Raw genomic sequence first — 16,304 nt, 5'->3', positions numbered from 1 at the left:
CCGGCATTATATTAATACCCGTCCGTGCCATGATTAGTCAGCATACAGTCACATGATATGGAAAATCTATCGGCCCGAGACACCGAGTTTTCTCCGAGTTTGACCAAAAGGTCTGCCCGGGGATAGTTCGGGCCTCGCTCTTTCTATGACCTTATCAATCCTTACCAAGCAAAAGGGATGCTATCTCGGCTTATATCGTTGAGTCCGAGCTATAGAAACTAGAAACAGGATGATGAATAGAGACTGGATGGACGCCCAAGCAATGAATAGATTATATGTGAGGTACCTTCAAACCGCGATTGCTATCTTCTTCAACTTGACCCCGACCTAACAGCTCAAAAACAGAAACTATTGAATTTGAGAAGATGCTTCACAAGGATAGCATCAGCCGATGGGGTGTGCCAGATTTTGCCCAGCCGGATACACGGTTATTCATTTCATATATGTGTACCTACGATCGTCGACTCAGCTGCGGAGCCGTTTGTTATCACCGATGAAGACTTATAGCTCAGCGAATGGGCATTGTTCCTTCTCCCAGGACGGCCCACTCGATTGCATCATTTATATGGATGTTATCTGTCCATATAAATCTAGCCCAAAGAGCTTAATTTTAGAGCTCAGCATGGGCCGAAAGTTTGCCGAGTTCCTGAAAATATTTGATATACGGTTCTAGATGAAAAGTTTCATTTGGCCGTCATGAGTCTACCACGGGTTTGCGATAAAACCATGCAGATATCGGCATAAACTTGCCGTGAGGTGTATGTACAATGGCTATATATATGTGTGTCCATACCCCTGGGTTGGTCCGAGGGCCCCTTACTGTATAACCCAACCTTCCTCCAACACTCCTTCCACCATCCATTGGATAATATTTTCAAGATGGATAGGTCATTCAGTTCGCAGTCATCGGACTCGCATCATCCTGCAGCAGTCCCTACCGGTGTTGAGCCCACAGATTTACCATATCGCCAGCTGGACGAAACGGCGAACTTTGAGGAGTTCACAGAAGAGACGCCCAATGGACAGATACTCAAGTCCGTCAAATCTAATGTGACGGGGAAGATTGAGGATTATAAGCTCGTCACGTTCACAGTCGGAGACCCCGAGAACCCGAAGAACTGGAGCAAGCTCTACAAATGGTATTGTACCATGGTGGTGGCATTCACCTGCTTTGTGGTTGCTTTTTGCAGCAGTGTCATAACTGCTGATCTAGGGGGTGTTATCGAGGAGTTTGATGTTTCCCTGGAGGTGACCCTCCTAACAATATCTTTGTTTGTTGTCGGCTTTGGTGTTGGTACGTATATATTTGGAAGTTCTGTAGAGTGTCATATGTTGACTTTGGTATTCGTTTATAGGCCCCATGGCATTTGCACCGGCATCCGAATTGGTTGGTCGAAAGCCAGTATATGTTTCGACCTTGTTTATCGCCGTCATATTCATAATACCGTGTGCTGTTTCAAAAAACATTGCTACGCTCCTAGTCTGCCGCGCCATCGACGGCATCGCATTCTCTGCCCCAATGACACTTGTTGGAGGTACTTTGGCGGATCTATGGCGAAGTGAGGAGCGAGGAGTCCCAATGGCTGCGTTCAGTGCAGCTCCATTTCTAGGTCCAGCGATCGGACCCTTGGTTGGAGGCTTCTTGAGTGATGCTATGGGCTGGAGATGGCTATACTGGATTCAGTTGATTCTATCCAGCGTTGTATTCCTTCTAATCACCTTTACTCTTCCCGAAACATACACACCCACCCTACTCGCCAAACGAGCCAAGAAACTTCAAAAGGAGAAAAACGACCCTTCATATGTTACTGAAGCCGACCTGGACTCGCGGCCCATGGGAGAAAAACTACGCATATTCATGATCAGACCATTCCAGCTTCTATTCCTGGAACCGATCGTCCTTTTTCTTTCGATTTACATGTCGGTCCTCTACGGGCTCTTGTATATGTTCTTCATTGCGTAAGTACACCCTACTTAAACATTCTATCAGAACGCTGCTAACCAAGTTTACTCCTTAGATATCCCATTGTATATGAGGAAGGAAAGGGCTATTCATCTGGCATTACGGGGTTGATGTTTATCCCCCTAGCTATAGGAGTAGCAGGCAGTGCTATTTTTGCTCCAAGTGTTAACAAGCATTATTTAACGCTTGTTGCTAAATATAATGGCAAACCTCCGGCGGAAATGCGTCTTGTCCCGATGATGATATCCTGCTGGCTCATCCCAATCGGTATATTCATCTTCGCCTGGACGTCGTACTCCGAAGTTCATTGGATCGGTCCTGCCATAGGCGGTTTCCCAGTCGGCTTTGGTTTCATCTTCCTTTACAACGCTTGCAACAACTATTTAGGTACGTTGTTCCATTGGAGGAGTTGTATAAAAGACAAAAACTTGCTAACATGATTCTTGAAATAGTTGATACCTACCAACACCAGGCTGCTTCTGCCCTGGCCGCTAAGACATTCCTCCGTTCGATGTGGGGTGCCGCGGTAGTTCTCTTCACCAACCAGATGTATTCCAGGTTAGGAGACCAGTGGGCTAGCTCACTCATCGCATTTATTGCTCTGGCCTGTTGCGTAATTCCTTTTGTATTCTTTTTCAAGGGGGAGGCAATTCGTCGACATTCCAGATACGCATACGTCGAGGACGAGGAAAACACGCCAGAGAAGAGATAGTCCCACCCGCAAATTTCCGACATGGCTTTCAATACCTTTCGAGCAGAATAATAGAAGAATAGCGCTTTTTGTCCTTATACAGGTTATGGGGAACTCCTAACGGAGGCTGTTAACGTCAAGTTATGAAGCGTTTCATTTGCTTTCTAAAAGTTGGGCTACCTATATATAGAAATACTAGCTATTAGATCATGTATAGAGCATAATTTATTGAATGATACACCTTTAAATATGAGAAGATAAAGTAATAATGTTTAATTATTGACGCACCGGAGCTAGAATTACAAAGTCATAAAAGGGGTATATATCAGCGAGAATAACAAGCTTTACAGTCAGAAGCGTCATTCGATCGTGCCACGGAGCCACAGCTTCATACGAAGCACCAGCGCAGCACAGGGAGTAGCCAGGTACGTGTCGTTTGGGCTCGTCCTCCTTCCTATTTGTCCCATCCCTTCGAAATTTCCATCCATCCTATGTGGAAGAAAAAATATCCAAAGGATAGATAGTACTTTCGATATCCCCTTCTACCCCTTCTTTTTCTCTTTGTTTCACCATGATAAATAGCAAGAAAACCTCCCTGTTGTTATACACCTATGTCCTCTGAAATGCATCATTTTCCAGCTGGAATCCCATTGTATGGGAGTGCCAGACTAAACAATGTATCCGAAGGCGCCGAATGTTGCTGAACCGATATGTAAGTCCCCTGCCTGTTCGGTATAAAACAAAAATATCGATGTTGTAAAAGCTAAAATGGCGAAACCATATAATTCGTGCTAGGCTAGCCCGAAGATAAACGTATTGTTTGTCGTAGCTCAAACGCGCATTACTCCTCAAGTGCTCAAGGCTCTCGGGCAATGCTATGCTCACCAAAAATGGGGTATGGGGGAAAATTGGTAATGAAAAGAAAAGGTCGAAGGGAAACGTGGCTGTCAAAAACAGCTTGATAACCAAATTAATCGAGGATTTAAGATATGTAAAAAAATTGCGGCTGGAATTATTGCTTCTTCCAAGTCACAAATTCTTCACACAAAACCCTATCTCTTGGTATATGTTGGATGGGCCAAGGCTCGCAGCATCTTTAGTCGAGCATCTCACCTTTCTTTAAGAAGAATGGTTTCAATAGCTTTGTTGACTCTGCTCCTACGGTCTGGTCGTGTGGTTATGGGTGGAAATGGCTTACAGAGCTAAAACTCGAGAGGGGTCTTGAAGGAAGCGTCTGCGATATGCAGCAATTTCCTGCGCAACTATGGCGAAGTCTTTCACCTTATCACGTCGCATGTCATTGATGATTTGTCTGAGGCCAGTCACGTACTCTTCACGTTCAGCTGGAGTTTTGCCTTCTCGCAATGAGCCCATTTCGACGAGGATTTTATCATCTATGAAACGTTAACGCCACCTAACTGTCAGCCTGTCACTCTAATCCCCCAAAAGAATAATTTAAAAAACGCGTGGAGAGAAAGAAGGGTATCATCTGGGAGGGTCAAGTGCCTGAAGAGAAAGGGGTATCGGTAGGGGAAAAATGGGAACGGCCAGAATCTGAAGATGATAATCCCATCAACGCACCACTCAGATTCATGTCTCGAAAATGTTGGAAGCCACAGGAAGGGGCGTCACAAACGCCACCGGTAATTTCAAGATCACATAGTGGTTTATGTGGGTCAATTTTGTGGCTGTATGTCAGGGAGCGGAAACCACCCTCTACATGATCTGTGAAATTAGGATGGTAGCGGTATGCCCTAAATATATTCAATGGACTATGGTAGGGGTCGAAACGATGAGTGAGTTGATGCGAAGGCGCATTGGCATCATTCTATGAGCTCTAGGTTAGCAATCTACCATTTTGGGGTTAAAAGAGAAGATATTGTACCATGGGGGATTCCGGTGCCGTTGTAGTGGCTGCTTCTTGGTTACTAGGAGTTAGCATCGGGGTATCTCGGGTTTCGGGTGGCGCTATAGATATCTGTTCTATTGGGTCTGGAGGAGCCGGGCTGAATGGAGGGCTGTCTAGCGATCCATCATCCATTGATACGTCTGGCTCCGGCGGTTCATATCCGTCAGATAAAACCGAGGCCTCTCGCGGAGTAGGGCAATATTCGTCATCATCCTGGTTTGGTAATATAGAAGTTGTGCCTGTTACACAGGCGTCATTCTGCGAGGCGTTGACTTCTACGTGGTGGGGAGAAGGGTCCCTGGTGGTCGTTGCTGCTTCGTTGCCAGTACTAGCGAGTGATAGCGATTTAGCCACTGAGGCGGGTTCATCCTCTGATTCATCCTCAGAACTTCCCATAGATTCATCCATGGCGGAGCTTGAATAGGACCCTTCACGGAGCTCGTGTGTTTCGGCAGACGATGTTCCCTGCATGATCTCATCCTGTGAGTTGCTTGCATCATGAACGTCGCCTTCGGCCTGTGCTGAATGAGGGTCAGGGGAGCTAGCCTCCTCGCTTGCATCAGGGACGTTAGTATCGGGAGCATTGCCTTTATCATCATTAGGAGGGGTAATTTCGTGTTGTTGATTCTGGTCGATGGTGGTTTTTGTAGCTGGTTCTTGCTCATTTACTACAATAAAAACGATATTAGTATTTAGAATGGTAGGAAGAGTTGGTATGTATATCTTACCTGAACCGTCTTCCGTGCTCTCAATATCATTCGATATTTCCTTAAGCTCTGCCATAGACAGCCCCTCAGTCTCAATCCCTAAACTTTCCAGCTCTTCAATCAACCGGCGTTTTCCTTCCCTCCCTTTGGCGATTTGTTCAAGTAATTTCCTCTCTTGTTCACGGAATTCGGCTAATTTCTGTTCGGTTTTTAGCAACTCAGCGTCGAGAAGTGGAAGCCCAGACTCAATTTCCTTTCTGCGGAGCGCTTTTAGCCTTAATTCTTCAGCTCGGCGAGAATTAGGGTGAGAAATAGCCTGAGAAGATGGTGCTGGTGATAGACTGGGGGGATTGATTAATGAGCTTGTTACAGGGATGGACACCGTCGAGGCACTCGTGGTAGGCTCATTAGCTTCGCTCAAGGCTCGCTCAACGGTTTGTTTCAACGTCTTCCGGGCATTTTCCAGTTCAGAAGACGAGTTCTCAGCTTCTTGTTGTGCATCGTCTGATTGAGTGGCACCCGATTCATTCGAAGATTCGGCATTTCGGTTTTGAGCCGTTGTTTGCTTCTTACCCCGTCGGGCCTCTAACTCTGCAATCCTTTGCCGCATGGCCAGTATCTCCATATTTTTCTGAAGTAGACCATTGGTTGGCTTTGGAGGAGTACTTGATACCGTAACAGGGGTGGACCGATGAGAACCATAATTCCGGGGCGGAAAATCAGGCAAAGGGGGTAGTTCTCGTATTGTTGGTTTCGTAGAGGAGCTAGTAACGCGCGACAAATTCGTGGCATCGGTCATTCCCCCAGCCTCGTCGTCATCTAGGCCATACATGGCCTCGTCGTCACTGATATCAATAATGACTCTCTGTTCAGCACTGGTCGAACGGTGCCCTACTCCGGAGTATTTTCTTGCCGGTGTATCGTCAAGGTCATCGGTAAAATCTGAAGCTCTAGGGCGTTTCCGAGGCATACGAGAGGAGGGTTCGGTGACTTCCTTTTTCTCATTCTGGGTTTGATCGTTCGTAGTGGGCTCATCGACCTTGCTCGACTCAGAGTTTGTCATGATTAGTCCTGGAATGCGGGTTGAGGCTGCGTTGCCTGGCAGTGGAGGACGATCGGGTAAGGGATGAGGGAGGGATGATGGTTCCTGAGAGGCCGTAGGGACAGAACTATCCATGTTTGCTATTGCTGGAGGAGTCGAAACGAGGCCAGGAATTTGAGTATTAGTTTTCCCGAGTCCAACTTTCTTAAGTTGTTCCATTCGCTGCCTAGCCAATTCCGTTTGGGCTTTGTTCTTTTCTTTTGTGCGAACTTCATCACGCGTGTTTTGTGCCGTGCTTTGCGCCGTGCTTAGTGGCGTACTTTGTGCTGGTTGGGTAGTGCTTTCATTAAGCGGCCGAATTGCCATCTTAGTTGGCTGGGAGCTAGCGCTTTGGCTTGGGGTTCCTGCGGGAGCTGGAGCTTTTGCAGCCTTCGCTGCCAACATGCGGGCAATAACATCTTTGCGTTCCATCGGCTTATTAGAGTTAGCAGAAGTGACTTCATTATTTTGCTTCGCTGTTGCCGCTTGCTCTTCCCTGGCGGGTGCTGTCGGTTTACCCTGCCCTGAAGATGCGCCGTTGGGGGTGTTTAGACCTACGGCCTGCGAGGTCTTCTGTGCCACGGGTGAAGCTTCATTAGAGGTTGTGTGAGCTAAGACTGCTTTGTTGTCGGGCTCCGCCATGATTTTTATCCCGATTTCATCATACAAGGACTTCAATACTGCTGCATCAATGCCTTCTTGAACGAGTTCGTTATATCGAATCTTGTGTGGTGCAAGATTTAATAGCGCTCCTTGCGCAAGGACTTTCAGTTGCGAAGGAGACTTCCCCGCCAGGGAGCTCGTGTGAACATCGTCTTTTGCGGAAGGGCCCTTTTCTGGGATGTCAGGTTTCTCCTGTGATCCTGTGAGAATGCCTGTTCCCGTAGATTGAGCTCCATTCGCTTCAAGGTCCGTACTGGCATCACCCTGTCTCAGGCCGCTCGAGGATTGAGCATGGGGCTCATGTCGTTCATGTCGATGAGAGGACCGATTATCGGAATTAAAGCTCCGTCGTTCAACATCCCCTCCACAGCTGCTCAACTCGCCCTCTTCCCTTGCGTCGACGTCCATCGCGTCTGATAACTGCTCTGCTTCCTCGATTGGTTGGTGGTACGTAGCTGGTGGAGGAGGATTCTGGTCTGGGTGTGAGATTACGAGTATAAAGGGGATATGAAAACAAGGCCTACCGGTATATTTTGAGGAAATGTATATGGAGGTTGTGGATGTAAATAGCGCGCATCTCCTGCAGGTAGATAACCTACATTCGGAATATTATTCGGGGTGAACGGGTGAGCCCCAGGGTTCATGTAAGGAGCTCCCGCATGTGCACCATACATGGTGTGAGGGTCTCGAGGAGGAACATATGGTGGATTCATATTATATGGGGGATAGGGCATATTCGGGTCGTAACCTGCTTGTTGGTTAGCAGGCCAACGGGGGTCGGCACCCCCATACGATGGAGCTGGCGGATATCCGGACATATTTCCTGATGTAGCGGTTGAAAGCATTCTTAGCTGCGCACTGGCAGGTCAGGAATAAACGCGACTGTGTCTATGCTGTACACGGATTGATACTGAGGCATGTGAACGGGATGTGAAAGAAGTCGGTGTAAAAAAAAGGAGAGGTGCCACCCGTATCAAACCGCCGCGGTAATTAAAAAGAGAAACCAAACGGATACGCGTCAGAGGATCAAGATAGATAACATCAGCCGTCTTGAGTCTTGAGGGTGAACGAAATGTTCGATATCCAGTCCGTTGTCTCTGTTTAATTTGATATTTTGAAGTTGGAAAAAAGATCGATCTTCTTGGCCCAAAATAGTCATCACGTGATTATAAGCGCTCGCGCCAAGCACGGTCCTTGAGCTAGTCCTGGTTAGGAAGGATGTAAACAAACAACGCTTAAAGTTGGTGATAATTGAGATAAAGGCGGCGTTTGGTTCATCGCGAACGCCCATACCAGGTTACTATTATTGAAGGCCGACCACCCTTGACGTGTGATGAATTCCCCTGCTGTACTCCTTCTCGACCTTGGAAATATTTGTTTTTTCGTTTAACACTTTTCCGTTACCGCTCCATGACCCTTATGCCTAGGCTCCTCCCGTTTCGCCGTCAGGACTATATCTCATGAATTAACGCCTATTCCACGACCTGATCCTAGTTAATCGCTCCTCTTTACCGCCTGAAACTATGCATCCCTCATATAATAGCACCACGAAACGAAACAATCCATTTTCCCGCAGCTCTCCCTCTCCATCTCCAGCGCCTCCAGATTCCTCCGCCAGAGTGTCAGGCCGGCCCAAGTCGGTCACATTTACCTCCCCTGTACAGACATACGTTACGGGACACTCACGGAACTCGTCCCTGACGCCATTGAATCCTACCTCTACAAATGGCGTAAATAGGCAACGATCTAATTCAGCACGACACCCCTCCGAAACCTCCAACACGTTTGCTCCGCAGTTTATAAAATCGGAAGAGTTACGGAGAGGTGCGGATCAGATAAGAGGTGAAGAGGGTGATAATGACTTTTCTGGAAAGCGATACGTGTGGTTGAAGGACCCCGAGAAAGCGTTTATCCGTGGAGCTGTAGTTCGAGAGACTGAGGATGGCCTCTTGGTTGTACAGTGCGATGATGGCCGCGTGAGTTTACAAGCACGACCATTCTTTAGAAAATGGTATTCTGACAATCAGCATTACAGCAGGTGGAAATCAACCCCGAGAATGTCGACAAGGTCAACCCGCCGAAGTTCGACAAGGCAGACGATATGGCCGAGCTCACTCATTTAAACGAAGGCTCAGTAGTGCATAACTTGCACACTCGATACAAATCGGACTTGATATACGTATGCTTTACTTCATTTGGCCCCCTTGGAGTGTGGGCTAGGATGAGTTACTGACTAGACATATAGACCTATTCTGGGTTATTCTTGGTGACCGTAAATCCTTACTGCCCGCTGCCTATATATTCAAATGAGTATGTCAAATTGTACAAAGGCCGAACCCGAGAGGAAACACGGCCGCACATATTTGCAATGGCAGATGAGGCTTTCCGCAATCTTGTGGACGAAGGAGAGAACCAGAGTATTCTTGTGACGTGAGTTCGACCTTTGTTCCCTCATAATACTCTATTTTCGTTGCTCATATCTGGAACTATAGTGGTGAATCTGGTGCTGGAAAGACGGAAAACACCAAGAAGGTTATTCAGTATTTAGCGGCCGTTGCTCCTGGTGATGCTAGCCACGGAAACCTATCTTCCAAGCAACTAGGGGACCTTTCACAGCAAATATTAAGGGCGAATCCGATCCTTGAGGCGTTCGGGAATGCGCAAACTGTACGAAACAACAACTCCTCGCGATTCGGAAAGTTTATTCGTATTGAATTCTCTCGGACAGGTCAAATCTGTGGAGCTTTCATTGATTGGTATCTCCTTGAGAAATCTAGAGTTGTCAAGCTTAATGCTCAAGAAAGGAGTTACCACATCTTTTACCAGTTGCTTCACGGAGCTGGCAAGGCACTACGAGACCGCCTACGGCTCTCAAACCTGGATATCCAAGATTTCGCATACACAAGAGACGGGAATGACACTATAGCTGGTGTATCCGACGGAGACGAGTGGGACTCCCTTATTGAAGCTTTTGATACCATGAAGTTTGGGGAGGACGATCAGCTAGCGATACTGCGAACAGTAGCTGCTGTGTTACATTTAGGGAACATCACCGTTGGAAAGGAGAGCTTACGCGCGGATCAAGCTAGGCTCACACAAGATGATACCGAAAGCGTCAAACATGCCTGTTATCTTTTAGGTGTACCTGTCGAACCCTTTGTTAAAGGTTTACTACACCCCCGTGTGAAAGCTGGACGAGAATGGGTGGAAAAGGTACAGACACCCGAACAAGTCCGCTTCGCAATTGATTCTTTGGCAAAGGGTATCTATGAACGCGGATTCGGAGACCTGGTCAACAGAATTAACAACCAACTGGACCGTAGCAGAATTGTCACTGAGGAGAGTCACTTCATTGGTGTCCTTGATATTGCAGGATTCGAAATATTTGGCACAAACAGCTTCGAACAACTCTGCATCAATTACACCAATGAAAAGCTACAGCAATTCTTCAACCACCATATGTTCGTTTTAGAACAGGAGGAATACTCCCGGGAGCAAATCGAATGGCAGTTCATTGATTTCGGCAAGGATCTCCAGCCAACAATCGACCTCATTGAATTATCCAACCCTATTGGTATCTTTTCTTGTCTTGACGAGGATTCAGTGATGCCAAAGGCGACAGACAAAACATTTACTGAGAAACTTCATTCGTTGTGGGATCGCAAATCTCCGAAGTACCACGCGTCGCGTCTAAACCAAGGCTTTATTCTCACCCATTATGCAGCAGAGGTGGAATATAACACGGAAAATTGGCTGGAGAAAAACAAGGACCCCCTCAATGACAACGTAACTCGGCTGTTATCCAATTCTAACGATCCGCACGTTGCCAACCTATTTACCGATTATGCCGATGATGTATCCAATGGGACTAGAAGTGTTGTGAAGAAGGGTCTGTTCCGAACCGTTGCGCAGAGGCATAAAGAACAACTTTCAAGTCTGATGGCACAGCTTCATTCAACCCATCCCCATTTCGTCCGTTGTATTTTGCCAAATAACAAGAAGCGGCCAAAACTTTTCAATGGGCCACTTGTCTTGGACCAGCTACGATGCAACGGTGTCCTGGAAGGCATTCGAATTGCTCGAACCGGCTTTCCCAATCGCTTAACTTTCAACGAATTCCGTCAGAGATACGAAGTACTCTGTCGTGGCATGCCCAAAGGTTATTTGGATGGGCAGATGGCTGTCACTTATATGGTGGAAAAGCTAGGCCTAGACAAGTCTCTCTTCAGAGTGGGATTATCAAAGATCTTCTTCAGGGCCGGAGTATTGGCAGAGTTGGAAGAACAACGCGATACCCTCATCCGTGAGATCATGAAACGATTCCAATCTGTAGCCCGTGGATTTGTTCAAAGACATATTGCCAACAAGCGATTATACCGTGCGGAAGCTACACGGATCATCCAGCGGAACTTCCACCTTTATCTCAACCTCAAGTCATCGCCGTGGTGGAGGCTTTTTGCGACCATGAAACCGCTGCTTGGGGAAACTCGTACTGCAGGCGAGGTTAAAAAGCGAGACGAGAAGATCCAGCAGCTTGAAGCAAAAGTTCAGCAAGATCTATCTGATCGGCAGAGGATAGAAGAAGAGCGGCGGAAGGTGGAAGCCGAGATGCAGCGAGTCAGGAAAACTTTAGAAAGCGAGCGTTCTCTTGCATTAGACAAAGAGGAAATATTCAAACGGCTACAGCTTCGGGAAGTTGAACTCAGCGAGAAGCTAGCTGGAGCAATTGCTGATCAAGAGAGCCTGGAAGATCAATTAGACGAACTGATCGCCGCTAAGAAGAAGGTAGAGCATGAGCTGGACCTTCGCAGGGGCCAGCTCGAGCAAGCAGCACAAATAATGGAGAGGCTTGAGGGTGAAAAGAAGGAGCTGCAGGACCGTATTTCAGACATGGAGAAGCAGTTAAAATCAGTTGAAGCTGCTCACGAGAAATACGATGATAAAATCGAGAATCTGAACCAGGAGGTCAGAACGCTCAACAGCCATTTAAGCTTAAAGGACAGGAAGCTTCAGGACCTGGAAGCGAAGCTTTTGACATCTGACCAACAGCTTGACCTTGAGTTAGCGAACACTACGAAAGAGCTTCACTCATCTAAAAAGCAGATCAAAGAACTTTTGGATCAAAATCGCGAAATCCAGAAGCAGATAACAGATCTGTCCTCAACGTCAACTGGCTATGAAGAACTAGTACGACGCAAAGAAGGCGAAGTTGCAGTTCTTAAAGCTGACTTGAAGAAGCATGAGTTCGAGAAGCGAAGCCTCGAAACAGAAAAGAGAGGCCTATCTGATCGACACGATGATATGCAGCGAAGAATTCGTGACCTACAGGCCGAGATAGACACCACGAAGCTTGAAAAGGTTAACTTCGAGCGTGAAGCTGCAGATGCCAGAAAGCTCCTTGAAGAAAAGCTATCTGAAGACGCAGAGTCAGCCCAAGGCCGGAAAATGCTAGACAAACAAGTTCAAGATCTCAAGGCTCAACTTTATCAAACACAGGCGGAGCTCAGTCGAGTTCAACAATCAAGAGACGATGTGCAAATGCTTTCAGAACACAAGTTTGCACAGCTGAAAGAAGAATTTGAGGCTCTAAATGATTCCAAGATCACTATCGAGAAGGAAATGTATATCCAACAGGATACTCTGCGGAGGGCAAAGGAAGCACGAGCCGCTGCAGAAGAGTCCCGAAAGCAACTTCAAGCAGAAGTTATCAAACTCAGGGAACGAATAACAAAGATCGAGGAAGCTCGCCTGAATGCCGAAACCTCCCTTGCAAATAAAATGACTGCTCAATCAACTGAAAGGCTAGCCAAACTTCAGACTGAGCTTAACGAGAAATCCAAGGCCCTCGCCAACGCCGAAGCTGGACACGCCCGTTTAAGCTCTCAAGTTCAAAACCTGAGCAATTTGATTGCGGAGTCTGAAAATTTCCGTACCCATCATGACCAGCATAAGGAGCGGTTGGAGAGGGAATTGGTGACTGTCAAGGGCCGTCTTGCGGCTTCTGAAAACGATAATCGAGCACTTTTGAATAAGGTCCAGCAAAAGAATCTAGACATCGCACGCTCTAACTCAAGGGTTGGTGATACTCAACGGGCCAGGTTGGCGCAACTCCAAACAGAAAAATCACGGCTTGACGAGGCAAACAAGCTACTGACACGCCAACTCGGAGACGCCCAGCTATCAATAAATTCACTTGAGAAACAAAAGGAAAAGCTCGCCTTGAGTGCTGAGGATTTGAATCACGAGATGGCACGCGAGCATAAAGCTAGTCGAAATGCAGAGAAGTCTGCTGCCGCAGCTCAGTTACAGTTAGCTGAAGCAAACAGGAATCTTGAGACGGAACGACAACTAAAAGCTCAAGCGCAAGCTAACACAAGAAAGCTTCAGGCCTCAATGGACCAAACAAACGCAGAGCTCGAAGACTGCCATCGACAGCTAATCCTGCTGCATAAAGTATTTGACTCTGACCCATCACCTGCCCCAAAATCATGGGAAACAGTCAAGCCTGATTTGTCTAAAAAGGTTGACATGGCTGCTCTGTTGGAGGCCGCTCACAATGAGCTTCGAATCAGCGAGGAAAAGCGTTCTCGAGCAGAAAATCAACTCAACGAAATGCGTCGCCGGCATGCAGACGAGATGAATGAGCTTGATGCTCGTTACTCTACGTCAAAGCGTGCTCTACTCGAGGAGATTGATCAAAATCAAGTGGCCAACACTAGATCCCCTTCACATTTCCGAAAGAATTCAGAGCCCAACAAGCGTTATTCTAATCCTTCAACACCCAATCGTCGATACAACAATCTTATCGATGGTGCTGGTGATTCAGGCCGATCAGATCGAACTGTCGATACTGTAGCATATCAGAAGCGAATGGATCATGCTGCAGAAATAGAGAGCCTCCAAAATCAGTTGCAGCTCTCTGAGATGCATAACCGCCACCTTCAGAGTCAGGTTGGTAGGTCCACTCCGGTTCGAGATATGTGGCAGGATGAAAGTCCATCTATCCGGCGGATGCAGATACTTGAACGTGAAAATGGCCGCCTCCATGAAAAGCTCGATGATTCCGCTAAGAAAGTTTCCGCGCTGGAAAAGAATATTCAATCCGGCGAGTTAAGCCTTCGTGATGTCCAGGCAAAATCACATGAAGAGCTCTACGACCTTCTCAGCTCTCAGGAGCAATCGCGAAGGTCCCTCCTTCAGGTTCACAAGGCGGCCTTGTCAGATCTCACCGAGGCTAAAGGCGAGTTCGAGAAACTCAGGCACGCAAGGGCTGCTATGGAGGTAGAGTTACGAGACACAAGATCTGAGCTTCAAGAGCTGCAGGTTGCACGGGAACAGGACGCGGCCAGCCGCAGCCAATTACTCCAGGAGTTCTCTGATCTTCAAATACGCCTGGATGCCGAAACCTCCAAGGCTGTTGACGTCGCCTCTAGCTTGAGTCTCTACAAGAGCCGTGCAAACGAATATTTCAGCAAATTGGAGCAAGCGGAGATAGCAGTTTTGAAAGCTACCCGCGCCGAACAATTTGCCAAATCGCAAGCCAAAGAGGCTGAAGACACTTGCGCTAATATCATGTCTGAACGGAAACAAACAGATAACCTCATTGAAGACTTGCAGCGACAAACACAATCCCAAGAAGAAAGGATCGAAGATCTTTCTGCCGACCTTGATGCGGCGCTACAGGCAAAGAGGCGCCTTCAAAACGAGCTCGAGGATTACCGTAGCCAGCGAGCCATGGATATCGAGGACAAGGAGGCTTCGATGGAGCAAACCAGGAAGAAATACCAAATGGAATTCTCAACACTTACAAACGAGCTTGAAATAGAGCGTGAAAATGTACTCCATATTCGAGGAGAAAACACTCGCCTCAAGGAGGAGCTTGAAGAGCTACGATCCAAGTGGGATGATGAGGTCCTAAATAGCTCGACCTGGTCCAAGGAGAAATCCAGGATAGAGATGACTCTGCAAGACATTTCAGCATCCCGAGACGACGCTGTCAAGGCCCATAACGAAGCTCAAGGCAAGGTTGTTACTTTGTTAACTCAAGTCCGCACCCTTCGTACTTCCGTGGATGACATCTCAGCCGAACGTGATATGCTTCTCAAGGAAAAGCGAGGTCTCGAGTCCAGGCTTGCTGAAGCGGGAGACCGCCTAGAGGATCTTGCTAAGGGCGAAAGTCCAATGCGGAATGCCGCTGGGATGGACCGTGAGATTCTCGACCTAAAAGCCCAGCTTGCCCAGCAAGAGGATCTCGCATCCGCTGCGGTTGGCAAGATGAGGAGAGCAGAAGCTCTAGCGACCGAGGTTCAAAAGGAAATTGTAGCTCAACGAGAGTCGACTGCCCAACTGTTCAAGGACAAGGTTGCATTGGAGAAACAGTTCAAAGAGGCCCAGTTGCGATGTGTTGACCTTGAAACTAAGGGATATTCGTCTTCTAGCCAAGATGTCAGGTTCCTAAATAAACGAATCCAGGAGGTATGTCGAATTCATCCTAACTCTCTCTATACAATGGTCATTTTCTAATCTGTTTCTTTTTCCCAATTTTAGCTTGAAACTCAGCTAGACGACCAAGAGTCAAAGCGGAATGCTGAGCAGAGGTCTGTTCGTAATGTCGATAGAACTGTTAAAGACCTCCAAACGCAGATCGAGAGACGAGACAAGATGAACAATCAACTCACTGAGGACATCGGAAAGTCTCGCGACAGGATCGAACGTCTTCTCCAAACCATTGAAGAACTTCAAACCAGCGATTCCGAAAATCAACTTCAGGCTCGTCGTGCTGATCGTGAACTGCGTGAGGAGCGCGAAAAGTCTCTCCGACTGGAGCGAGAGCTAGAAGGCTGGAAGGCTCTACGAATGGAGCGAGGTAGTGTAGCCGGGAAAGGGCCAGCATACGGAGGAGTGAGCGAGATGGGCGACAGGTTCAGCCGTCGAGGAAGCGGAGTATATATCGGATCTGGGATTGAGGTTCCTCAGCGGAAGATGAGCACAAGCAAGGGGTTCTTGTAAGACCTCATACTGCCGCGTTTGCTTTGTTGCATGGATAATATGGTGCAGATCGGGGTATCGAGTGCTGTTTGCATTTCCCTGGCCCAATTTATTTTGTTCCGATGGATATCCTGGATGGAGTACGTGGGATTATTAGGACTTGCAAATCTGTATAGGTTTTAGGTGGACGATAGCCTGGTTTCTTTGTTGATTTCTGGTTGTATGATGATGAGCGGGGTTCTTCATATGAATTCATGTATTTAATAGGATGGTCGGTGTAATTCTATCATCAAATATCTGCA

General features: G+C 47.4%; 3 protein-coding genes across 3 annotated transcripts; 2 read left to right on the top strand and 1 right to left on the bottom strand.

Annotated features, from left to right (window-relative positions):
- Positions 1-879: 879 nt before the first annotated feature.
- Positions 880-2,675, top strand: GIQ15_05464 (multidrug resistant protein; the record flags this gene model as incomplete). Its single annotated transcript, XM_033552881.1, has 4 exons — positions 880-1,294; positions 1,356-1,959; positions 2,019-2,350; positions 2,416-2,675. The coding sequence occupies 4 exons, from the start codon at positions 880-882 to the stop codon at positions 2,673-2,675; spliced, it is 1,611 nt and encodes a 536-aa protein (XP_033404025.1).
- Positions 2,676-3,848: 1,173 nt separating this feature from the next.
- GIQ15_05463 (uncharacterized protein) lies at positions 3,849-7,859 on the bottom strand (the record flags this gene model as incomplete). Its single annotated transcript, XM_033552880.1, has 5 exons — positions 3,849-4,048; positions 4,236-4,482; positions 4,540-5,231; positions 5,292-7,485; positions 7,614-7,859. 5 exons carry the CDS (start codon positions 7,857-7,859, stop codon positions 3,849-3,851), a joined length of 3,579 nt encoding a protein of 1,192 aa, XP_033404024.1.
- A 678-nt stretch (positions 7,860-8,537) lies between these two features.
- GIQ15_05462 (uncharacterized protein) lies at positions 8,538-16,023 on the top strand (the record flags this gene model as incomplete). The annotated part of the gene is made up of 5 exons (XM_033552879.1): positions 8,538-8,990; positions 9,050-9,193; positions 9,260-9,444; positions 9,507-15,489; positions 15,562-16,023. The coding sequence occupies 5 exons, from the start codon at positions 8,538-8,540 to the stop codon at positions 16,021-16,023; spliced, it is 7,227 nt and encodes a 2,408-aa protein (XP_033404023.1).
- Positions 16,024-16,304: the final 281 nt, after the last annotated feature.

The sequence above is a fragment of the Arthroderma uncinatum genome (assembly GCF_011692745.1).
Source record: "Arthroderma uncinatum strain CBS 119779 chromosome Unknown scaffold4, whole genome shotgun sequence".
NCBI lineage: Eukaryota > Fungi > Ascomycota > Eurotiomycetes > Onygenales > Arthrodermataceae > Arthroderma > Arthroderma uncinatum.
Note: the sequence above shows the minus strand (reverse complement) of the source record. Positions and strands in the feature narration are given on the sequence as shown.